The sequence below is a fragment of the Brachionichthys hirsutus genome, chromosome 1, assembly GCF_040956055.1.
Source record: "Brachionichthys hirsutus isolate HB-005 chromosome 1, CSIRO-AGI_Bhir_v1, whole genome shotgun sequence".
Classification (NCBI taxonomy): Eukaryota; Metazoa; Chordata; class Actinopteri; order Lophiiformes; family Brachionichthyidae; genus Brachionichthys; species Brachionichthys hirsutus.
This window is the reverse complement of record NC_090897.1, coordinates 11,143,879-11,170,210: the sequence shown is the minus strand read 5'-3', so window position 1 is coordinate 11,170,210 and position 26,332 is coordinate 11,143,879. Positions and strand designations below refer to the sequence as shown.

Sequence of the window (26,332 nt, the reverse complement as noted above, 5' to 3'; positions counted from 1 at the left end):
TCTTGGAGGTCAAATATCTACTGTTACCAGCAGCAACAAAGGCCTGAGCGCTTAAATGCTGCTGATATCATCAGGATAATCTCAGCCGGCTGGTCATAACCTTGAAGGTCGACTGTATACAGTATGCACACAATACACACACACAACGATGCCATGCAAGTAGAACACTTAAGATGCAGACATCATAACGGTGATAAAATAACACCATCCTAATGTAATGCAAACTGCCATTACATTACCGTAAATAAGACTGCAGGAAGCGTGTATTACAAGTAACCGTTCAATAACAAAGTTGATACAGGGCACGGAATGGCAATTAGCTCTGGAAAATGAAAAGACAACCAGAGGCAGAAAGCGATGGATGATTTTTAGACAAGGATGGCATTGGTGGGTTGGTCCACTTCTTTGCTCTCAACTGAAATATCATAAAGAGCTTTTGAACACAGTTGGAGGCAAAATTATTCAATCCTCATAGTGTGTTAGGATCTTGAATGATGGTTATGAGCTGTGCGCAATAATCAATTAAAACAAGAAAAAATAGGCTTACGCATTGTTACATTTTTCATTTAATTCAAAATCCAACTTTAACTGACTTCTGCAGTCTCAAAGGTTTTCCCCACCTTTACTAGTATCCCTCAGAAGAGCACACATTTGCAATTCAGATGTTGTTAAAATACTGCGCCAGCCTTCCTAGACTTGCTCCGTAGGAGCGTCCCAAAGTTTTCCCTAAATTTACATCAGAACTCCATGCTAAAGCTCCAAGATGTCAGTGCTGTAGAAAGAGCACAAGAAAGTCCTGTCATCCATGCCAGGTGGAGGTCAATGGAGAGAGGGAAGGGAAAATAGAGGGAAGGGCTAAGAATCATGATCCTCAATGGAGAAATTCAAACGTGTCTTATAATTATCTCACATTATGGTTTAGAAGATGTAAAAGTTTATTCAAAGGGAATAAAATCCATCAGTTTACATTGATTTGCATACAAGCGCCTTCCTGTCAAAATGATCCCTAGAGCCTTGATAATAAGTATACAAACACTTTTTTCTCTTTACTGTGTAATGGCTTCCATTTATATGTAGTCACCAGAAAATATAAATAAATAATGCTTCTCTAATACAACACTATCCCCTGGCGGTGGTTCCAGGAATGCATGGCTCAAAGGGCGCCATCTATAGCTGTAAAGGAGTGAAAGACATTTATTCTTCTTACCAATGAAATTAATAGGAATGCATATTGATAGTATTATTATTATCCATTATACATCACACAAGCAAAAAATATGTTTTGATATCCTCCTGAGACCCAGTCAGTTAGCATGTCCTCTGTAGTGGACATTTGTCCATTACAGATGACATGCTAACCCAAAGCTGGGTCCCAGGAGGATATAGTAAATACAATATACAATCTTTTTTTTTAACTAAGTGAGCACTAAAATCCTTTCAAAAGTCACAGGGAAGCAGCTGCTGCAGACAGCGATGATGATGATGGGGTGAAATTCAGAATTTGTGGAAAAGCTCCATCACAGCAATGGTTGTGCTCTGTCCAAAGATGAAGGTTCCAACGACAATGGTGATGACGCCCCAGACTGTTAACATCAACCTGCAGAGAAAAGCATCATGGGAAAAACCAGTACAGATGGATTTTAACAGCAAGTTGTCAGGCAGGATGATGAATATTCTGCTTCACAGAACTCAATCATCATCATTTCATTTATTCAAAGACGCTCATACTTTAATGCAATCGATCAAATCACCTCTGAAATTAATAGCCAGAGAGGTACTGGATTTAGGTCTTGAAAGTCAAATTGTCACTTTTCCATGAGCCAGAATCTGAATTGGTGAATTTTGTAGAGTAATGAATTATCGGAGGTTCGGAATGATACTTTTTCCTCACTTTTCTGAATGATAGTCTGGAGGATATGACCCAAAGGCAAAGTGTTCTAATTACAAGGAAATTGGAAATTCCCTTAAAAGGAAGTCATTATTTAAAACCAAGTCAATCATAATCAGTATACTCCAAAACGTTCTCTATACATGACCAAGTGAACGTTCACCTAAAACGCATTGAACATCTTTCATGTTCAGCTTGAGGTATATTAGCAGATGTACTTCATTAGTCGAAGGTGTACCCTCTAATCTCCAGCTCTGTTCATCCTTAGTTCAAAGTTCAGGAAATCTCATGGAAAATAACTAACTATGTCAAAATACATTAAAGAATCCCTCATATATCCCCCCCCCCAAATAAAATACACACTCACTTTAATCTCGGAGACACAGATTCAGTTTGCATTGTGAATACTAAGCAGAGACCTGCAACACACAAACTCACATATCAAGCTCATAGTATTGCCTTAATAACATAAAAGTTTATTGCTAACACTTTGCATAGATTTAAGTCAAATTCATTTTACAGGTAACTGATGTTAATAAAAAAATATTTTAAAAAAGATATATAAACTGTGTGTGTGTATAAATCAAATTCCAAACACAGATTCATGAATTTCTTTATATACCAGGAAAAATGAAGATGAAGAAGGCGCAGATCCCTCCAATGACACTGATAACCTCAGCCATGTCTGGGACAAACATGGCGACGAGAAGAGTGACGCCAATCCAAATGACGGTCAGGACGACTCTGCAGCGATTCTCAAATACACGAGTCACGATTCCTTGATGATTCCTTCGAACACGCAGAATCAAGTTCAGGATGACTGATCTGTTCCACACAAAAAAAAGTTCAGTGTTAAAACATTTACTTTAAAAACAAAAATCTAATTCTCTTAGATGACGCTCACCTCCCCAGAAGAAGAAGAATAGGATAGAGGGTGATAATCGAGACTCCAAAAAGTAGCCTAGAAATGATCATAACCACATCGTTTCCTGGATATGATATTAGAATATCTGAGTCAACCTCTTGTCCGAACGTCATGAAGCCGTAGACACCTGCAGACAGGGAGCAGATGTGATGAATAGTCGTCAGGTGAGCTCACAATGCACTCGGGCTGATCATTCAGAGGTGGTCGCACCGGTTAGCGTGTAGATGAGTAAGCAGAAAAACATGGAGACCACAGAGATGAGCATCCAGTGGGAGAGCTTCTGGTTCTCCATGCTGCTGTAGATCGCTATGCAGGCTTCATGGCACTACAGACACACACACGTCACAGATTACTGACATTACTGATTTTATTTTGTTCATCCTAATTTGTCATTCTTCTGTACTTTAGAGTTCAACACAACCCAATGTTATAAATTATTTAACAAGACACACTATGATTGAATTAAAAGGGGCTATTGGGACATGGCAGACAGACTGCACTGAGGGCCTTTCCAGTTTGCACTGCTTTTTTGCCTTAATCAGTCTTTGGATTCACTGGATCAGGCATCTCTGGGTCAGGGTTGGTCGTCCTATGATCGAGAGGTTGGCGGTTCGATCCCCGGCTCAGGTGCATGTTTACACTGTCGTTGTGTCCTTAGGCAAGACACTTAACCCACATTGCCCGGGCGCGTGCACATGCCGCGACCAGCAGCAGCTCAAACTGCTGTAAACCAAATTGCCCTCCAGGGGACAGATTAATAAAGTATTATTAGAGAATGTGATCTACGGCATGGTGTGAAATGTGTAAATAAATGTAATCCTAATTGAATTCATTAATTCTTCCATCCATTTTCTTCTGCTATCCCAAGCTTGTTATGGGCAAGAGGCAGGGCACACCTCAAATGTACTGTCGCCGGCACATTGGCCACGCAGAGATAGATAACCATTCACTGACACACACGCATATGCACTTTGGACAAATCTTTTCACGCTGTGTATCCCACTGGCTACTTTCAGACTGAAAACAGACCTGAAGCTCATCCTACCTGGAAGCCAAAGCAAATGGTTGGGACAACGCTGAACACTGAAGCCCATGAGCTGCCACTGGAAAAGGGAACAATAAACACAAGCATGTACTGATCCATGCAAAACTGCAGCTGCATGGAATGATAATACATACAAGCACATATATATCTCTGGTAAGAACCTACTTACTGCTACTGCTACTGACCCTTGGCTGTGCTCTGGTGTTATTACAACAGCGTCTTTGTCCATCAAGTAATATTTGACAATCACTGCCACGCACAGATATGTAGCAGCAAGCGTTCCTAACACACTGACAAAAGGACAAAACCAGGTAAAAAAAATACCCTAAGAAGAGTTAAACGTTAAACAGTTCCCTCTTATAAAAACCTAAAAACAGTCAAAAGAAGAAAAGAAAGAGTTCCCTCTCATACCAACCTAAAATCATTCATAAATAGAAACAGTTTGCTCTCATACCAACCTAAAAACAGTTCTCTCTCATGACAACCCAAAACATTTAAAAGATAAAAACGGTTCGCTCTCATAAGAAATATCTATATTTTTAGATTCCTTTTATTTTATCTATATTTTTAGATTCCTTTACCATGAAAACAAATCTTTAGCAATTGGATTCACATTTATATCATTATTAGTTTAGAAGCTATTCACAAAAAGCACACATTCAGTCATAGCTTTTGAAGATTAGATATCTCTATCTCTAATATTAAATTCAAATATTTAAATTAAATATTCGGCCGGAATGCAAGCGGAACCTCATTTTTTTAAGAATCTCGACAATATCCGCAATTGAGATCCAATCCGGATGAAATTTGTCAAATGCCATAAACATCGGTCAATAATCAACCAATTTATTGAGAAACACATTTTGAAGATCCATTGACTGACATGCGACCAAAGATTTCAGTGATCCAGATTCATTCTGACCACATGATATTTGCGTACCTTGTGTATTTCTGGATTCCGATTTCTTTTGAGATGGACAGGGGTAGGATGATGAAGAGGCATATGATGAAGAGGGCACATCGTTGGTCAGTGTACCAGTGATAGGGCATCTCTTCCTCTATGGATCCAGTCACAGTCTCATACACAGAAATGCACACTGGAGGAGACCAAACCAGAGTTGGACTGAACACTATTATCAGCTGCAACGTGAGCCTCAGTTTCTGGCACAAGAACACAGAGGACCTACTAAAGAGCATGGGGGGGCTTTAATATTGGTAGATAAACATAGAGAATCATTGTTAAAGCTTTTTGTCCATATTTACTATATATGTGTGTTAGATATTTGAGTTATGCATGCACGCTCACAATACACAGGTTGCACAAACACTCTTAGTTTCTTTATCTCTACATACTCTGAGGTAATCACACACATAGATTAATCACATATAAAGTATCACACATTGTAACTGATACACGATGGGAATAAGTTAGGGCCCTAACGGCCCATCCCAGGAGGAGGGTGTAAGCACCCCCTGGGAGGAGGGTGTTTTCATGCCCACAATAAAGATCACTGCCGTAGAACATTCGGGACTCTTCTACAGAGTCCCGCTTCCGCGTCTGTAGGAGAGTCCAGCGCTGTATTTCCTTACCAGCTTTGTACTTACTGAAAACCTTCAGTAAACTTGATTCGTTTTATAATCCTGACTCATTATTGAATAAACACCTCCAACATGAGATATAATAAAAGAACCGAGGGAAAAAGGAGAAACCTAACAGCTGGTGCCGTGACCCGGATCTCAACGGAGGTGGCAGCTCCTGTGCTGGGCCGGGCAACATCTGTAATGCGCATCTAAAAGGTAAGCAGAAAACCTTTTGACTAAAGATTTCTGCCAGATGTTTGCCTGGTTCAGCATGTGGGTCTGTATAAAGAGTGAAACTGTTTAAGAATGGTACCAGAGCTATAGGCATGTAAGACATGTATTGTTGTTGCAAAAGCTGGAAAGGAACGGGGAATTAGATAACGCTGACCGGAGTGTTTGAGACAGCATCAATCCACACTGGTGATCTGTGTGCTATGAGCATTGATTCGTACTGGGTCAGTGTGCTATGTGATCTGTGTGCTATGAGCATTGATTAGTCCCGGTGATCTGTGTGCTATGAGCATTGATTCGTACTGGGTCAGTGTGCTATGTGATCTGTGTGCTATGAGCATTGATTAGTCCCGGTGATCTGTGTGCTATGAGCATTGATTCGTACTGGGTCAGTGTGCTATGTGATCTGTGTGCTATGAGCATTGATTAGTCCCGGTGATCCGTGCTATGAGCATTGATTCGTCCCGGATCTGACTCGTCCCGGTGATCTGCGTGCCTGGTGCATTGATCCGTCAAGGGGCATTGATCCATTAAGGGGCCTGTGATCTGTGTGCTGTAAGCATTGAAAACCAATAAAGGGCCTGATCTGTGTGCTGTAAGCATTGATCCACTGCTTTAAGCATTGATCCGCTAATGGTGCCTGTGATCTGTGTGCTGTAAGCATTGAACACCAATAAAGGGCCTGATCTGTGTGCTGTAAGCATTGATCCACTGCTTTAAGCATTGATCCGCTAATGGTGCCTGTGATCTGTGTGCTGTAAGCATTGAACACCAATAAAGGGCCTGATCTGTGTGCTGTAAGCATTGATCCACTGCTTTAAGCATTGATCCGCTAATGGTGCCTGTGATCTGTGTGCTGTAAGCATTGATCCCTTAAGGTGTGTGATCTGTGTGCTGGAGCGTCAAACACTTCGCAGGGTTTTAGGAAACAGTGGTCAGAACTGCCGTGTACTGAATACTGATAAGGAAAGCGCTATATAAATAAAAGGTGAAACGGTGATAAGGTGACCCCACTCCGCACAAAAAGAGAGCGTTTGAAGACGCGGTCTGTTCGCGGCCCGTGCAGGCAGCGTTGGCCAGTGGCGACGTCGTGCTGGTTGACGGCACGGTCCGGTTCAGCCGAAAACTGCACTGGATTGGGTGGCAGACCCCGTGCGAGACATAAACGGTCTGGTAAATGCCGGGAAAGGAAAGGGTCTCCTGGGAATCCCTCCAGACCAAGTTTCGGCCAGCTCACGTAATAAATTTAATCGGCTTTTAATCACACTGGACCATATGAGCGTCAGAAAAGGGTTTGGAGTCCCAGGTTCAGTGATTTAATTTGGACTGCTACACCGGAGAGCACAAAAAAGAGGACATAAAAGGGTTTTCTGTCTCCCTGGGCTTAGGTGAGCAAATAATTTGGCCTCACGAGCAAAAAGACCATATCCAGATGGGTCAATAGCAACAGGTCAAGATTCCTGGCTCTGGGGTGATTTTGGTAACCTTTGGTCTGAAAGCGTCACTAGGGGTTTTGAGTCCCGGGACCAAAAGGTGAGTGAGCTTAGATAAAGGAAAAAGTGGGGTCCGAAAGGAAAGACGTCTATAAAACTAGTGTAGACAGGGCAAACAACCGGTTAAAATATAAAATCCAGAAAAATCGTAATGAATGAATAACAGACTAAATAAGAAAACCTGATGCTGTTATTGAAATAATTTGTGCGTCTAAAGAGGTTAATACTCATAGAATGGCGGCCGCCGATTAGCTACATTGGGGAAGTTAAAATGTTTTAGATAAGTGGTTCAAAACCTCATGAGCTGCAACCTGTGTAAGAAAGAGCAAGCACACACATACACTACACCTAAATTTACACCTTCGGCTTGCGGTGGAGTGGGACAGAGAAGGGCCCTCTCGGTCCCACTGAAACCTGACAGCTGGAATTGACCTTAAGCCAAAATGCTCACGAGAATCAAGATGTAAATGCAGAACACCTACACACGAACCCCAAACTTAGTTCATCAACGATCATTGCTGCACATGAAATAAGGAGCGATTGAGGGAAGATCAAGGCCTGGTAGAGGGGCCAGAGTGAGATAGAGGCAGGACAAGGCAGGGGAGAGAACACAGACACACACACCCCGGAACCAGACAATCACAGAGCAGTGCTGCACGTCACAGAATGCAGGACAGGAGTCAAGATTATCTGGGAGCACATATTACTGATCATAGGAATGAGAAGTTCTGTAAATGTGTCTATTATCATGAAAAAGAAATTTAAAGATTTGGTCTGAGTGTCCTGCAGGTTCTAATGGAGGCCTGATGAGTGTGTGACAGGAGAACCGCGTCTGGGGGGCCACCAGAAACACAGAGGTTGTGAGACAGTGGAGGAAACGGTTGAGCCATCCCAGAGTCCCACCATGGATTTCCTGAATGGCGAAAAGAAACACTTAAGTTGGGAGAGTACAAATGCACTCTGTGACAGGACGTCACAGTGTTGTTGAGGTAGAGGACCATTACCGGTACAAATTCATATGCTCTATTTTTGTAGATATTGAGTGTCCCCATGCAGGATGATCTGGAGAAGGGACAGAATGGACAACAACCAGGGCGGGACAGGCTCCTCCCTCAGCTCCATCCATCAACACTGACCCCACTTTCAGTGAGAACGCAAACACGTTCAATAAAGTTAACACTGAGAATGACAAGACATTCTCTGTCTGTATAGACATCATCGCATACAGCTATTTGATAATTTGACACATACGAGGATAATGTTGCCTCTCACACAGTGCCGTGCTCACAACACTAGCAGCTGTTGAGGGGTTAATGCAAGGCTCAAGAGGACAGGTTGGGGAAATTTAAAACTGACGAGCACATGAAGCTAGACTTCATATAATTAATAATCGGGTAGTTAATTTAGTTCATAGAAAGTTTTGAACAGAAGCTCGAGGAAGCTCAGTTGGACAAATGAGACATTGTGAGGGGAGTGCACAGATGTGGAACGGGGGAGCTCCGGTGTTCTCACAAACATTCCGGGACAGAGACGAACAGAGAACTAACAAGGCCACCATATCTGGAGGTAAGATAAAATTGCAGCTACTCCCACACATAGTTGAGCAGACAGGGAAAGCTCAGACATTGAAGTTAAGGACATAGAAACTCAGGATGTAGGATTGTTTCACAGAAAGATACAAGATTGGGAGCTGCTTTTTTCCTTCCGTCCTTGACTTCTTATCTTAGTTTAGAGAGACACACACACATTCATGCACCCCTCCCTCCCTGGCCTCACATGCATTATAAGGAGACATGAAATCTCCCATGAAATGCTGACCCCCACCCTATAATGATGGGAGATGAATGTATGGAATGAATAAAGTTGGGTGTTTGAGGGTTGCACAAGCACGATGGACATTTCCATTTTGTCTTTATACAGTCGCACAAGCACACGGTGGGCCGTTAACAGGACGGGCAACATTGACTTATATTGCAGGTATGATTAACGAGAGACTTCTTGACTTATGTGAAATGTATGAAATGCATTTTCCCTTTTTAAACAAAACGAACTAGTACAAATGAGGACACTGTTAAGAGAGGGTTCTGATGACAGCCAACGGTGACCAGTTACTGCATTTGGATACAACCATAAAGTAATGCAAAGCATTAGTGCAAAATAAAGTAGAATGAGATCATTGAAAGCCTAGAGGCACTGAACATAGATCTTAAATATGAACACAACGCTGTGCATGTAGACGATGTTGGTGCATGATAGAACTTCCATAAAAAGCAGGACTAGGATTATATGATACTTGATTATTTCTGCAAATTGGATCACCGATTTACACAGTTTTGGGGAAGACGGGCACTTATTAAGTGTCCACGTTATGTGTGGCAATTTTAACCTGAAAATGAAGAAGAAAAGGAGGAACTTTAGGACATTATAGGAAGATAGGAAGGTCGATTCTAAATTAGCATCTAATGTTGGCTGTTATCTCTGTGTGTCTCTGTTCCATTGACAACAAACCATAATGGGATTAATTCATGATCTCTGTTTTTGTATTTCTGACAGACTAGAGTTTAGTTAAAGGGAGGATGTTTCATGCGTGGGGTTTTTGTGTTTGACCAGGTCACGATAGGGAAGTCAGGGTCCAGCTACAGGGGGGTCAGACTGGTTTACAGGACCAAGAACTACCATGCAGGTAGATAGTCACTTTGTAATTCGGGGATAGATGTAGGAACTGGGTGCGGTATAGTGAACAATAGTCCACACACAGTAGCACATTTCTCAACAACTAAGAGGTCACACTTCTAGAGAGGGGACATGAGATGTTATGGACAGGGAGGACAGACGGATGGGATACTATGTCACATGTTTCCAGGAACCCAAACCAGACAGAACATTTTTCACTGATGCCCTAAATCATGCTACATCCGCAGGGGGTGTAGGTGTCCCCTGTACACTAGCAGAACACACACCATGGACACACCAAGGGTGGACGGTCCTGGAAGAGCAGGTTCTTCCATCACCGTCCTCTACACAGATGGCTGAGCTGATGGGAGTGAACCGCGCCTGTGAGATGTCTCGAAGTGAGGCAGGTAACAGGAACACAGATTCCAGATTCTAACAGTTTTATGTCCACCACAGGAGAACCCCTGAGACAGAGATGATTGGGTGAAGGCGCAGTGAAAGACAGCATGGTGGGATCTGGAGTTTGCAGTAGGTTAAGGTAGACTCAGACATTTGTCATGTGTCAAGAACCTCATTACAGGAGACATGGATCAGAGGACGCTGCCTGATCTGTTTAGTCATCATTGGTGGCGCCCTCAGTCGATGGAGATGTTTAATTATTGGTGTATGCTTGATGTGTGTGTGACATAAGGTGTGAAATATTATATGGAACAGAGTTTGGTAATAGGAAAGAGTGGTATTGCTAGATTTATTAGGGCAGATAGTGGAATGCTTTCATAGAGGCTTTAGGTACAATAGGTTATGGGGAATGGGTTTGGAGATAGAGCACAGACTTAGAGATGTGATTAGAATCCCGAGAGGAGTCTCGGACGACTTCATTAAAACTAAGCAAAACTTAATGAGCTGACCACATTATAGGAGGTTCAAATAGAATTTTATTTGGATAACCCCGCTTACTGAGATTGTATTGGCATTGGCATCAGGTGGTGCAGCCCACACTGTACAGTCTCAAAGTGGGACTGAGAGACTGCCAGATCTGCAATTAGTGTCAAGGCCAAGCCGCTCACTGGTTGAGATCTCAGGGAGTTCAGACAGTACCTGAGTAAATTAGAGATGGAGAATTTGTGTAGGAGGGTGATTAAATTTTGGATTGGAATGTGGTGTTTTGTGGCCATGATTGGAGGGAGTGAGTCCCAGACGGAGATAGTGTGGGATCTTCACAAGGTTCCAGGAGATGCCGCTCGGGGGAGTTGGCAGCGGACGTTCCATGTTTGGTGTTAGCTGTAGCGCGCTCATTCCTAATGGCGGTCTGAGAGCGACCCTTTAAGGCCTGAGAGCACTGTTAGTTAACTTTTTAGGACATTTGGGTTATCCAGCCCTTTCATTGTTATGGATAATTGGTAGGCTGAGCAGAGGGCCCTTATAATGACCCTCACACCCGGCTGAGACGGCTGGGCTTCATCATGCCTGGAGATCCGGAAGAAGAGGACCGACTGTGATCGGGGTCTGGGTCTACATTTCACGCTTTGGTGTTAATGCTACTACATGGTAACGCTGTTTGCTTGCAGGTTAATGGGGGGATTTTAATAATGTTGTGCTCATTGCTGATGTGAGGGGCTGTGGCGGTATTAGGGTTGGTAATCTGTATTAGTTACCACAGCTCCTTGCTATGCAAGCTTTGCGGGGTCCCCTTTGGGGCCCGTAGGGGGGGTTAGCTCCCACATTTGTGAACAAATTACTGTTAGTGGTTTCCATTTTGTCTGCACACGCTCTCTGCTGGCCAGGTTCGGGGTCCAAGCTAACGCCCTTGGGGGGGAGGGCGCCACGGATCTGGTCAGGGAGTGAACATATAGGTCACATATAGGTTAGTGAGGTGACCCGTTCGGGCCACCTCAGCAGGGGGACTGTTAGATATTTGAGTTATGCATGCACGCTCACAATACACAGGTTGCACAAACACTCTTAGTTTCTTTATCTCTACATACTCTGAGGTAATCACACACATAGATTAATCACATATAAAGTATCACACATTGTAACTGATACACGATGGGAATAAGTTAGGGCCCTAACGGCCCATCCCAGGAGGAGGGTGTAAGCACCCCCTGGGAGGAGGGTGTTTTCATGCCCACAATAAAGATCACTGCCGTAGAACATTCGGGACTCTTCTACAGAGTCCCGCTTCCGCGTCTGTAGGAGAGTCCAGCGCTGTATTTCCTTACCAGCTTTGTACTTACTGAAAACCTTCAGTAAACTTGATTCGTTTTATAATCCTGACTCATTATTGAATAAACACCTCCAACATGAGATATAATAAAAGAACCGAGGGAAAAAGGAGAAACCTAACATGTGTATAATTTGAATCAAATTCTCTGTTCATAATAGGAAAAGATCAAATAAACAAAAAATATCTAAAAAAGCTTCAGATGGACAAAAAGAAAAATGAAAGGTGAGAAGATGAAATGAATCAAATTCATTCAATGCGAAATGTGTTTTTGCTTAAATTAACACGTGAGCTTTCAACTGGTAGCTGGATTGAATCGCTAGCTCCTTTCACACAACTGACTGCCAGTAATGAGGCAGGTCTTATTGCTAAATCGATGCCTGTGCAATCGGGTGACGCAGGAGGACAGATGATCTGATAATGTGTGACGTGTGTGAAGAGATTTTATAAAACAGCTAATAACAGTTAGCAGCTGTTGCAAATAAGAATAAAATCAAATGAAAATGTCCTAAAATTCAAAAGCTGGTTGCTGATCCATGAAGGGGATGAGACCCGCCACCATAGAGCGCAGAAAATTCAATCACTCCATAGCTGTTACAAGCTTTCAAATTGCTAATTAAAAACAGTATTTTATCATCACAAAACAATTCTAAAATAGAAAACATAGATTATCTTGCTTGTCTATGGAAAAATATCAGTCCATTATAATAATACTAACAATTATGGCTCCAACATGGTGTAGAGAGTGGAACATGGAGCGCATGGAGTGTGGTGGAACAAAGGTAACCCCTTACACTTCTCCAGCTGGTCCTGCACCACCACAAGGAAAGCAACGCATATCATGAAGACGTTGAAGCAGAAGCAGACTTCACAGAGTTTGCCCACGGCTCGTCCACACACCTCACGCACCACATCCTGGTAGGTTGTCTGCCCGCTGACGGATGACGCGTAGGCGAGGATAACCAAACCGCTGATGAGGAAAACCAGAGAAGCCTGCAGAGACACCGAAATCAATAAACACGCAAACACAAACACGCCGCTGATGGATTATTAGACGACGGGCCCAAGGCACAGGGATGTCCCGGGTTAAGCAGAACTCTTCTGTGCAGACTCTGCTTGAAAACCACCGCTGAATTTCAGGACGTGACGCTTGAAAAAGCGTAAATTATTCCACAATTCACCCTTTTATTAAATTAATTACTTACTTGATTTATTGTAAATTCTCTCTAAAGCATCCTGTACCAACAGATTAAAAAAAAGGAAAACTGTGATTTGCATGACATCTCAATATTATTTATTTCAAGGGTGGAGAAACTGTTTCCTATGTGTTTGGAAAGTAAAAGGACATAAATATAATACGACCTTATTACCCTCTGACCTTGTGAGCCCCCGGGCTCATTTATAGAAAAGAGTCATGTGGGGGGGGGGGGCGTGAATGAGACGAGGCCTACGCATTATATGTTGGGGTTACAGCCAGTAGATGCAGGGCAACGAGAGTTCAGGTTCTCACCTTAACTGGAAGCTTCATTAGAGCTCACCTGTGAAACAGATGTGCCTCTTTCACACCGAGGAGCCAGAGGGGGAATAAATACACCTACAGCGGGGGTCAGTAACCTTTGGCTCAGGAGCCAGATGTGGCTCTTTTGATGGCCGCATCTGGCTCGCAGACAAATCTTTAATTATAAGAAAAATTGTTTTGTTACATTGGTTTGCGCATACGCGAACCGGCAACTAGAGAGGAAGGATCAGAGGAAGTCCGGCTTATAAACGGCGTTCTGCTCACCGGGAAAGGGACAAACGGTGATTGATAGCAGGGCGATCTGCATTCAGAAACAGTGTCAAACCAGTAATCTCAGTGGGAAAGTGGCAAACATACATGCCGTTGTGTCTATCTATTTATCTATCAATCGCCTAGGCAACGCAGATGAGGCAAAGACACTGTTCAAGTGGGGTTGCTGTATTTTCGAAAATAGCAATTGATGTGCGCACGTACAAAAGGGTCTGCACAACGGCCTGTTGTGAGATCAGGAAGTAAACTTCCCTCGTTTTAATCTCGTTCTCAGCTCGCTAATTTTAGAAACCTTTTTGAGAAGATGGCTGAAAGAATAAAAGATGAGGAGAATCGTACTTTTCACTTTGCAGTCACGAAGCCATCAGCAAAACCACGCAGCAGCAGAAGTCACATTAATGGTAAGAAATATCCATCATTGGTAAGAAACAGCATAACAATGTTATTACAAAGAATTCAGAGACTTATTGTACTTTAAAAGTGTTATTACATACATTTACTTGTATGTAGTTTTAAACATATTGTATGGCTCTCACGGAACTACAGTTCATATCTCTCTCAGGCAAAAAGGTTCCCAACCCATGGTCTACAGGCCAACAGTCAAAAGGACCCCCCCCCACACACACACGAGAAATAGCAAGATAGTCACATCAATAAAAAATACTGATCAATAAATATCACATGTATTCCTGTTTTTTTAATTCATACCAAGAATATCTTCATTCAATGGTACGCAGCCATCTTTTACTGCCCGCGTTCGGCACGCAGCCAGTGAATCCTGCAGGTGTTTGATCCTTACCAGCTCCAGGCTGAGGGCGGTGGTCACACCCCCGGCCTTGTGGAAGGCCCAGGGGAAATTGAGCAGCCCGGCTCCCAGGGCAGACTTCAGCAGAATCAACACCGCACCGAGCGAACCCAGACGTGGGGGGTCATTGTGGGACGCAGAACGGCCAATCAAGCTGATGCTCTCCCGGGCCAGTTCCTCCATGACGCCTGACCCAAACCCAAGATTCACAACACGGAGAGGAGAAGCTGTAAGTTAAACTTCACTTTGCTTCACTAGCTGGTCCAGGTGTGTTTCATTCGTCTCAGTAAAACGAGTAGAAGTCTAAGTCAGTCAAATATATAGTCTCCACCCACGCATGCATGGGTCACATGGCAAATGGGGCATTTTGAAGCTTAAACATTTCACCCCAAGGTGCCATATTTGGCACTTAAGTGAGTATGATTGCTGGTAATCTCTCTCTCTCATATTTACATCCCTGACCAAAAGAAGATAATTTCCTGATTGTTCAATAAAGGTAGAGATGTGAGGTGGGTCAGAAATGATGTCCCTTTTTAAAGCAAAGGGCCAAATAACCAGTAAGCAGTTGGTTGTGGCATAGTTAAAGAATAATTTCACAAGTCCAGGATAAATGTTACATAATAATCTAACTGAGTTAATAATCTGAGTTCTGCACAAATTACATTTGTGAGACCGAGTTGTTTTTTCAGCCTTGAGTGAGATAAGCTGTCAGGATTCTGTTCCCTCTGATGTGTGTGTCTCTCTCTCTCTGTCCGAGCTGGAGCAGGAGGGGCAGGGGGCGGGGCTGAGCTGGAGCAGGAGGAGCAGGGGGCGGGGCTGAGCTGGAGCAGGAGGCGGGGCTAGGCTGGAGCAGGAGACGCAGGGGGCGGGGCTGAGCTGGAGCAGGAGGCGCAGGGGGCGGGGCTGAGCTGGAGCAGGAGGCGCAGGGGGCGGGGCTGCTTCCAATCGAGCCTCGTCTCCTCACCTGCTCCAGTAAAGGCTGTGGCCCTTGCCCCACGCCTCGCCGGATCTCCCGGAGTCCCTGGCTCCACGCCACGGCCTGTTCCTGCGCGGTCTCCCCGGCTCCACGCCACGGCCTGTTCCTGTGCGGTCTCCCCGGCAGTTCTGCGGTGCCTCCCTGCCGACGCCCTCCCAGCTCGTCTCGGGACTCCAGCTCAGGCTGAAACAGATTTAAATCCTTTCTCCGTCTGGATGACCTGCCGTATTTTGTTAAGGCTGTTGAAAATCAATCAACATGCCAAATCTGGGATGCAAGCTGTCTTTTTAAAACATATCTTTAAAAGTTTCGTCAATTGTAATATCCTGAAGCTGAAAACATAAGATAAATATAGGAAAATTAAGGAAGAGCATTCTTCATAGACCTTTAAAGCTGTGGAATCCAGCACACTGCTAAAAATGAAATAAAACATGCATAATTAGTACCACAGTCAATTATTAAAATGAATAAAGAAATAGAACATGTATTTATTTCTCAAAATACATAAAAATCATCCTTATCAGAATTGCAAAGGTCAGATTTGTGCTGTTTGAACGGTCATGAAAATACAGACCTGTATCACGTTCAGGCTAAAATGTAGTGAACTTTGGCCTGCAGCGTGAACGTGTGTGTGTGTCGAGGTGCAGCCTCCTGCAAGGACACAAGATTATTACTCGTTGTCCTGACGTTATGAAACGGATTAAGAGCGTTAAGAACGCACAGAAACACAAAAGCAACTCATTGAATTCATGAAATATAGTTGTCATGAAGAAGGAGCTTTGAATGTAAGTTTTTGTTGAGTTAAAAATCGAATAAAATAAAAATATACAAAAAAAACAACCAGAAAACAACACAGTGGAAACACTGGCAATGTCTATGTCAACCAGTGAATGAAATGCAGTCATGATAAAGAGGAAACGTTCAATAGCATCAAGGCAACGGTTGACGTTGTTTGCTCGCTCTCCCCTTAACTGATGTTTGCACATGGTATGTTTGAACTTTATTGTTTTGTGTTGTTTCGCTATGTATGTTTTAATTAGATGTCCCTTTATATATACTGCCCCACAGGGGATACATAATCAATAAACTGACCAAAGCCAAACGTAACAATATCAACATAAACATCCCGAAAAAAGGACAGGGAAACCATGAAGGGATTACATGACCTTACTTAGTTACTTCCACATGTAACTCTAACCGTTTAATGTTAAACCACGGTGATACGACAAAAACATCGGCCTCTGGATCAAGCCTAATTGGATTTTAATCTCACCTGGTATTAAAACGCTCCACAAAATCTCCCTTTGCCCTGACACAATTAGTATTATTACAAGTATAGTGATGAAAACGTACTTAGTATTTTTTTTTTCCAATAATGCTGTCCCATACTTTAACTGTCATCCCCACTTATACAACTTTGACCATATCAATAATACATGGTGATAAATGAGCGTTTCCCCTCCTGTGTCTGGATCACAGAGGCAGAAGAACTCTGGCTGCCAGCTGTCGTCCCTCTGCTTAAAGGACTTAGATGAGTTAACCGTTGAAAGGAAGGAGCAAGGCGCAGCAGGCAGGGAGTAGAAGTGCAGCCAGGGTGAGGCCGTGCCTGTCGGCTTGCCCTTTCAGCGCTTCCTGGTTGGACTGGTAAGAGGTGGGGGGGCTCTGGGGTGCAGGCACAGTGCTGGGTGGGAGGGTGGTGCGGTTGGCACACATGTCGTACAGGTTTCGAGAGTACTGGGTCTTCCTGTCCTTTTGCTTCAGAGACTCCCAGATAGCTGCCACGTCTGCGGGACAACCGACCAAAGCTGAGTCTGCGCAAACGTGGAACGCATTCCAGGACCTTTGAGGGATCAAGATGACAGTTACATGTAGAATTGAGTAGAAAATAATTGATAATTATGCAGTGGTGAGATTAGATATGATTAATGCCCCAGCAGATGATGGGTAATTAACACTCCTAAAAATTTGGGTTTAACTGACCTTGAATGGATTTACTGTAATTATGTAGTGGAGTGCAGGACCCAATAACATCAGCTGGGTGTGGTAACAGTGAAACTACAATGGCACTTAGTAAAGGGAATACTGAACCTTTACCAAGGTAGAAGAATCCCACGCAAGTCTGTTTAAATTCCATGCAAATCAATTTGGAATGGTTTTAAATGAAAATCGATGATCCTGCCTTCTATCCAGATCTGACTTCTTTCCGGACCCATGCAAATTACATGGAAATCCATCCAGTGGTGTTTGCATCATCATGCTGACAAACAGATCTATGAACAAGCATTCTGCGGCATGTTAAACTCTGTGCTCCTAGCTAAACTATATGAATATACTGTTGTGAGATGTGGATGCGCGTGTGTGTGTGTGCGCGCGCAGCCGGAGCGAAAGGAAAGTGAGTGGAAGAGAGAGAGAGAGAGAGGGGGCGTGTGAGGAAGCGAGGGACAGAACGAGGAGAGAGACGGAGATAGATGGATAGAGGAAGGGGGAGGCTTGTTTTTGAGTGCAATTGAGAATAAAGAGCTTCAGTAATTCAGCACGTCTGGCGTCCTGTATTGCTGCAATTCAGCCCTCTTCCCCAGCGTGAAGAAGTCGGGAGGTTAACCCCGGAGGACGAGCTGCCGCCGGCCCTGGAGAAGACGTCTCCCCGGTGTCTCCCAACCAAGGTTCGGAGACCAGAACCGGAAAGGTTTAACAATACGCACAAACTCACATACAAGAAACAAAGGATTCACAGGTGTGTTTATGGCAGTGGTTCTCTAATGGTGGGGCGCGCCCCCCTAGGGGGGCGCGGTGCGATGTCAGGGGGGGCGCCTGTGACCGCGGAGAAAATGTTTTTTCGCCTTACGAGAGTAAAGTGTAATTGCACATCCACTCCGGTAGTTGGCAGTGGCGCCCTGATTGTCAGAGTGCGCGCAGGGGGGATTAGCAGAAGAAGAGCGGTTGTAAACAATCTACGGTGGGAGAAGAAGAAAGACCTAACTTCCTCATATTCTGTTGCAGACTAAAAAAAATGGTAATAAAGTTATTCTTTGTTGTAAGTTGATCTATATTTCTTTCTTTTTCATAATTCTTTGTATGTTAATAAGGATACAAAAGTTTTGTTTTTTTTCGGGGGGGTGAAATGTTTTTTTCTTCCTGGGGGGGGCGCGACAGAAAATAATTGAGAAGCACTGGTTTATGGTATTCTATGAATTTAAAAGTGACATAATGCTATTTGAACAGCCCAATGCACTGAAGGACAGATGGTTCCTCAACTTCCACCATCTCCCAGTCATCGGCTGCATTTGGCTGCATGCAAGCAAATCAATATTTGAATGAGGAAGCGTGTCACTTAGCCCTACGTGTAGAAGAGGCCGAGTGATGTGGATCGCAGTTTGCAGAGTAGACAGCCGGGTCATAAAAATGCACATCTTGGTTACTATGGGATGGGATGACTAGTATGACGTAAATTTGATTCTTTGTATTTTACATATAAAGCACACATGATGAAAAGCATTTAAATTTAAATCTCACTCCCACAGGATCTAGTGCTATTAAACAACCTTCTCTAAGATTTTCAAGATGAAAGGCAGCTTTGAGATTGGCTCAGTCTGATGGAGACCAGCCGTCTTTAGCAAGCGTTGGACTACAACATGCTTGGGAGGACAAACATTGTGCCATTAATCTCAGAACAGATTTTTGTTGGTTAGCGACACAATCACTTTCTGCTGCCTTAAGACAGTAAAGACAAGCAAAACACACACCTGCAGATTTCTTCGCTGTCCTGCAGGTTCTGGTCGAATGTGAGTAAACACTGAGCAAAGCTCGTGTAGATGGAGTCACATGAGACAGGAAGCGTGGCTCCAAAACACGCAGGGACCAAGCCTGGTGGGAAGAAAAAGACATTCAAGGCATATAAAATTAGAAAACGGCGCATTTAAATGATTTTATCCAAGCTACTGTACATGTTAGTGCATGTGGAGCATGTGGATGAGAGAGGAACAGAATGACTGGTGTTTTTGGGTTTTGGGGATTTTCATCATGTGGAGTGAAGCCGAATGTTTATCGACATGTGATCCACCCAGTGCTGAGATGGATCAAAAAAATACAGAAATATGCTGCAACCCGTTCCTCTGTAGGGATTATAATGTTCTACATTCCTGTCTCTGTGTAGGAACGCAGCTGTTTGAGTGCACAGATTAGCTCACGCTTAGATATTTCAGAGTCGTCCCCCCTCTCTTCACTGAAACGGTGTGTTACAAGTTGTAATTGGAGGTATTAGTAAGTCAATTCTTACATTAATCCTCTCCTTGCATGAGTCTATGAAGGTTCATTAATGAGACCCACATGCTTGGAGGTCTCTTTGAACCAATCAAGATGTCAGCGGCCTTCTTTAAGCTCTTCTATGGGCCAAAATGCACGTTGTAGTATTTGAACACCTCACCTCAGAGCGAAGGGTATCGGGCCACATTCCCATTCCAAAAATCAATTTTCCATTTCTGATTGTTGGTCCGATTGGTTAAACTGACAGTACACAGTGATAAGTGCACGTGAACGCATTTGTCCACCGAAATGTTATACAAACATTGATATACTTTTGCAAGAGGCATCACCACAAACAGAAAACGGCATGTTTGTGAGACATCTCATGACATTTAAAACCAAAAGGCAGTAATGAATGCACGCATTTGTGTTTTTGCACTAGAGAATGGCAAATCAACTATGACATCTGTTCATGAGCAGCACAGAGGCACAAGGACAATAAACCATCTTCATTCTGATCTGAGAGTCCTTAAAAAAATATTTAGTTTCAAACATTCCATTCAAGCATAATTATAAGTGTAAATCTCACCAATGATTAATTCATGAAATGTTTTTGTTTTTCCTGTATAGAATAGTCCTACTCTATATGACTAAACTAACCTCTAACTACTCATAGTGTAATAAGTAAGATGCATATCTAGCTGCAAGTTGCAAACCAAATGCAGACACACGCAAACAAACACAGGTGGAGTCAGTCAGACGATCAGAACACGAGGGGACGGCGAGCATTTCATTTCATTAGAGTAAGTGCATTTGTAAAACCTTCCTCTCGTCCTGTTCAGAACAAGCTAAATGGAATCCATCTTAACTAGTTTGGGCTTTATCTATTGAAATCCAACCTGACCTTCTGCATTAGTCCAGGTTGTAACGTATGAACAGAAACAGATGCACCAAAAAAAAACTAGAAGCGAAAATCCGGTAAGACAACATGAAACAGAACAGCAAAACGAAATTTAGTCTCAAAAGCTTTATTCAGAAGACTTAAATGAAGGCAAATCACAATAGCAAAAGCATCCTTACTGAGGGTAATGGGAATGAGCATCGTCACCAAGCCTCCGTGGGACTTCATCTTTCGCCCAACCTCTGAACCAGAGGCTCCGATGTGACGGTCCCGCTGACTGGAAGTCCAGAGAGTGTGATGTGGATCCGTTAGAAGGTGATTTGTCCTGCCAGTCGTTGGGAATTCGGATTGTCCTCAGAGTTTACAGCAATGCAGACACAACCCAGCAGGATTAACACTGAAAGGGGTCAATGCATTGTAGCGTGTGTGTGTGTGTGTGTGTGTGTGTGTGTGTGTTAGGGAGGGGCACAAAGCAAGAGAGAGCATGACCAATGACAGCATCACAACACAACACGCTGGATTAGGGCGTCCTAATTTCCTTTTTTTTTTATAATAATGATGTCATAAACACGCACCTTCTCTGCCATGTTCACACACTCTCACCTGCTACTAATACACACTTCAAGGGGGTTTGTGAGCAGACATGAGCAGACATGTCAGAAGGATTGTTCTTCACGTGTAGACAGATGGACGATGTATTGGCAATAGAATAATTACTAAGTGTAACGGAGTAAATATGGATGCAGTTAAATCCTGCATAAAGGGGATTTATTTATTTTCTAGTAATGTATTTGTCTTGTTTCCCTTTTTATAATTACACACGTTTTTTATTTCATTTGTTATAATGTACATCTCGGGGTGTTTATGATTTGGAGTATTTTGTCCCTCCTGGCTTGCCGTCCTATGGTTTTGGCCCGTTTCCTGCTTCCCCTCCCCCAGCACTTCATTCGAACACGCTGGACGGAGCAGTACAAGATCCCGAGATGAACGAATGTATTTTTTTTGTATAAATCCAGGTGTGTAATTATTTATTTCTTTGTGATGCTGATGTTACGAGTTTAATGCTAGTCAACTCCGCTAGCATGGTTTTCATTTATTTTCTTTGATTTTCATGGTTGGAGCTTTGTGCTAACTCAGTCCGCTAGCAGGAAGCTAATCGCTATGCAGTAAGCTAAGGCTCCGCTTAGCTTAAAATGCTAACCTGTGGTTATATTGAGTTGCAATACAGTTTGTGTTGAAAATGTTTAATTTTATTGTTCTGTACAATATGAGCACTTCATTCGAACACGCTGGACGGAGCAGTACAAGATCCCGAGATGAACGAATGTATTTTTTTTGTATAAATCCAGTAAAAAGACGACAGAACCAGCCGTGTGTGGACCTGCAATTCTGTTACACAACACAACGCAGAGGCAGAGAGACAACCGTAACATTGGTGCCGTGAATCCCGTGCTTCGTCTGGTCGAAGATCAGCGCCGGACCGGTGGGCCTGTCGTCATCCCTTCATCGCTATTCAACGGATCAGCTGAGTGTACTTCAGGGTCATGGACACAGCGTGTGAATTTCTAATTTATTAGAAGCATTTGGAGTGGTTGAACCATTATACTTGCAGTTAATTTTTTTATGCATTGTATAGTTTTTCTTTTAGAAAGTGTGGTACCGAATATCGAGTACATTTAAGTACATGGTGTGTGTATGCAGTATACATTACATGATTGAGTACCCATTTTGCTTTGTTTTAGTGTGTTAAGAGTATTGGAGACAGAGTGCTCGTTGCAAACAGAGGTGAAAGAGGAAAACGGAAGGTAGCTGACAAGTGGGAGTCCTCTCCATATGAAGTTGTGGCTGTAAACCCTGACATTAATGTGTACAAAATCAAAGACGTCCACACTGACAGGGTGAAAGTAGTCCACAGAAATCTGTTACTCCCTGTGAGCTTCCTTCCGTTAGACGATGAGCAGGATCTTCAGTCCGCAGACCCCTGTCCACCGCTGTCCACGGACCTCCAGGGCCCTCCGTCTAGTTCGGCAGTCCCGGTAGGCAACCCTCCGGTTGATGATGGCGTAAGAGATCGAACTGCAGACTGGGTGCTCAACAGTCCTGACGACTTGGAGAGGGAGGGGCATCACGATGACCCTGTTGACGTGCCTGACTTGTCTGATCGCGCGTCGGAGCCAGGTGACTCAGCAAGTGGTGTTGCAGTTGGAGGGAGCGACCAGCTCAGTGTTATTCTCCCTGTGCCTGATGACATGCAAAGTGCTGAACCCCACCCCGTGGTTCCCACCCATGATGACACAGTGTCGGATGAGCCTGTTGTTTCCGCTCAGCCTCAGGGTTTAGATGTTGCTATTCTGCGGACAAGACGAGGCAGAGCCATCAAACCACCTAAAAGACTCATTTGTGAAATGAATGAACAGGTCGTTGACACTTCACGCACATCCACAGTTGGCTCTTTTATGTCTCTAGTTACCAGCTTGTTTTGAGCTGATGATAGCACCTGCCAGTAGTGCACGTGCAGTAGCAGTTTGTTTTTTTGTTTTTGTCAAGCTACAGGTGTTTTTAGGGGTAGACCTCGCAGTGTAGTTTTCATTATCAGTTGTCCAGTTTAGCAGAGTTTGAGGTGTATCAGGCATCTCTGTAGTCTACTTTTTAGTATGGGATAGGGCGCCTTCCCGTTTAAGTACTCCCTAGATGGAGGATTTTTTAATCGACAGCTTTTGACGCTCTTAATGACAATAGTGCACTGCAGGTCTTTCTTCTTTTAGCATTCTAGTGACCCCTCTCTCCGTCTCCTGCTTCCCTCCTCATTCTTGTCTGGAACTTCTTGCTCTTCTTTGGGCGGTTTTGGGTGTACATCCCCGATTTAGCAGGATTTAAGGGGGGTGTATGTAACGGAGTAAATATGGATGCAGTTAAATCCTGCATAAAGGGGATTTATTTATTTTCTAGTAATGTATTTGTCTTGTTTCCCTTTTTATAATTACACACGTTTTTTATTTCATTTGTTATAATGTACATCTCGGGGTGTTTATGATTTGGAGTATTTTGTCCCTCCTGGCTTGCCGTCCTATGGTTTTGGCCCGTTTCCTGCTTCCCCTCCCCCAGCACTTCATTCGAACACGCTGGACGGAGCAGTACAAGATCCCGAGATGAACGAATGTATTTTTTTTGTATAAATCCAGGTGTGTAATTATTTATTTCTTTGTGATGCTGATGTTACGAGTTTAATGCTAGTCAACTCCGCTAGCATGGTTTTCATTTATTTTCTTTGATTTTCATGGTTGGAGCTTTGTGCTAACTCAGTCCGCTAGCAGGAAGCTAATCGCTATGCAGTAAGCTAAGGCTCCGCTTAGCTTAAAATGCTAACCTGTGGTTATATTGAGTTGCAATACAGTTTGTGTTGAAAATGTTTAATTTTATTGTTCTGTACAATATGAGCACTTCATTCGAACACGCTGGACGGAGCAGTACAAGATCCCGAGATGAACGAATGTATTTTTTTTGTATAAATCCAGTAAAAAGACGACAGAACCAGCCGTGTGTGGACCTGCAATTCTGTTACACAACACAACGCAGAGGCAGAGAGACAACCGTAACATAAGCATAATGACAATTATATAATTGATAATTACAAGAGTAATCAAGTAATCATTAAGTGGAGATTAAACAATGTTAAGTAACTGCTCTACAGGGACGGTTAGTAGGACAATAACTGTCTGCAGAGGTTCCCGTTCATGCTTCACCGAAAGACCTTCGTGTGCGGCAGAGTTTTCGTAATAAACATCTGGACTGCATCTCCGTGTTTGACACTTAGAAATTATGACTTCCTCCCACATTGTTACTTAGAATTTCCCTTGTATAAACACATGCCTGCTGTTCCAAGAACCAAAGAATGTGTGCCTAGAGATGTGCTCACTGCCCTTGGCTTCAGTCGGACAACCGGTGTTCTGCTTGTCTAACTGAAGTCCCAAGGCCTTGGTAAAATATGTAAGACCAATCTTACATAATCATGTGTCTTTATTATACATTATTCAAAGTAACAGAAAACTGCCAACACAACGATGAGCACAGAGCGGATGAGAGAATCCAGCTCACCTGGGAGTTCAACACTAACACACAACACCATGTGAGAATAGCTATGTGGGTCGCGAGGGGCTCCGAAAGAGAAAGGTTACGCGTAACAGGATTACAGATGCAGAACCTGTTTTTAGATGGATGATCTACCTTATTCCCAACTTTCCTTAATTTCATCTTCCTCTCAGCCTCCAAATCCCCTGCAGCACCTCCAGATGTCTTGCATAAATCCTGGTTGCATGTTGACACAGCAGACATGGCAACCCATTGTTAATCTACATCTTAAAACAACCGTGAGCTGCAGAATAATCTGCCTGTGTCTGAAGCCTCTGCCCCAAATCAATACGTTATGGAGCAACACGTTTTCTATCGGTCATGCTAGGTGTAGAGCATCTATGAGAAACAGAATATTTTACTCCTTCCACTATCTTGACCCTCATTTCCAACAAAGATAATTGTTCGTGGCATATTTTTTTTATAAATTGTGTGTTAGAGTGCTTGCAACTTTGTGTCAAACTTTTACGGTAGGCCATTTCTTATTAATCCCCACTTTCCCCCATTCTGCGTGGAAGAACTGTAGTGGTCGGCACAGAGAGGCGATGTAAATGCTATTAAATACTATTTAATAGCATTAAATTCCAGGATGAAGTTGCATCCGTACTGTATGAGAGTGTGCCTGAAAGTTAATGGATATGTTCTTTCAGCTTGATCTTGGTCTATTACCTCCCACAAGGAAGTTATTCGAATAAATGTTTTAGCAACACTATGCCCTGCTTTTACCAATATGTTATTTCAAAATACTTAAACATGTAAAAATGCTTTCTACTTGAACTTTACAAGTAAGACAAAAGTTTCAACAATCTATCGTCTCCCTATTACAGACAATGTTGCTACAAAACTGAAACGCTACTATTCTAACTGGGTATCTCGTTGATTTGAAGTAAATCTAAGATTTCAGTTGATGACAAAATAACCAGTTCAGTCTCATCATAACATCCAATGTGGATCAAAGTATTTGGAAAAATGTGATCCCTACGCAGAAACCATAAACCTTGTTTTACATACAGCAAAGTAACCTTTGAGCAGCTGTAATAGAATGCAAAGCTCATGAACTGAAATAACAAGTATACATTGATGGGCTCAGTGTCTGAAGCAGCAAACATACTAAACGAGTCTTTAACTGGAGCCTTCTGTAGACTCTCTGATGCATATTACATTACAGCATGTCATGTGCAGCATTACAGCGTCACGCAGAGATGTTTTCAGAGTATAATCAATCGTATCAAACGTGTGTTTTGGACTATCCTTGATACTTCATCTGTGTTTCTGGCGTGATGTCAAAAACTGGTTGACAGATTCATTTTTAATGACACATCACATAATTGCTCCCATAGAATCAGATAATCTGACAGGTGAAGCTACCATTTGGCCTGCATGAAAGACAATTACTGTAAATGTCAGCTAACAGAAAGAGGAAGACAGGGT

General features: G+C 43.1%; 2 protein-coding genes across 2 annotated transcripts; both read right to left on the bottom strand.

The window, feature by feature from the left end:
* Window positions 1-1,494: 1,494 nt before the first annotated feature.
* slc38a8b (solute carrier family 38 member 8b) lies at window positions 1,495-14,837 on the bottom strand. Its single transcript, XM_068738961.1, has 10 exons — window positions 14,649-14,837; window positions 12,855-13,053; window positions 4,799-4,955; window positions 4,044-4,148; window positions 3,859-3,916; window positions 3,024-3,138; window positions 2,793-2,940; window positions 2,511-2,713; window positions 2,256-2,307; window positions 1,495-1,597 (listed from the first exon to the last, which is right to left on the bottom strand). Exons 1-10 carry the CDS (start codon window positions 14,835-14,837, stop codon window positions 1,495-1,497), a joined length of 1,329 nt encoding a protein of 442 aa, XP_068595062.1.
* A 1,534-nt stretch (window positions 14,838-16,371) lies between these two features.
* nrn1lb (neuritin 1-like b) lies at window positions 16,372-21,121 on the bottom strand. Its single transcript, XM_068741846.1, has 3 exons — window positions 20,953-21,121; window positions 19,374-19,494; window positions 16,372-17,470 (listed from the first exon to the last, which is right to left on the bottom strand). Exons 1-3 carry the CDS (start codon window positions 20,999-21,001, stop codon window positions 17,167-17,169), a joined length of 474 nt encoding a protein of 157 aa, XP_068597947.1. The 5' UTR covers window positions 21,002-21,121; the 3' UTR covers window positions 16,372-17,166.
* Between the last annotated feature and the right edge of the window lie 5,211 nt (window positions 21,122-26,332).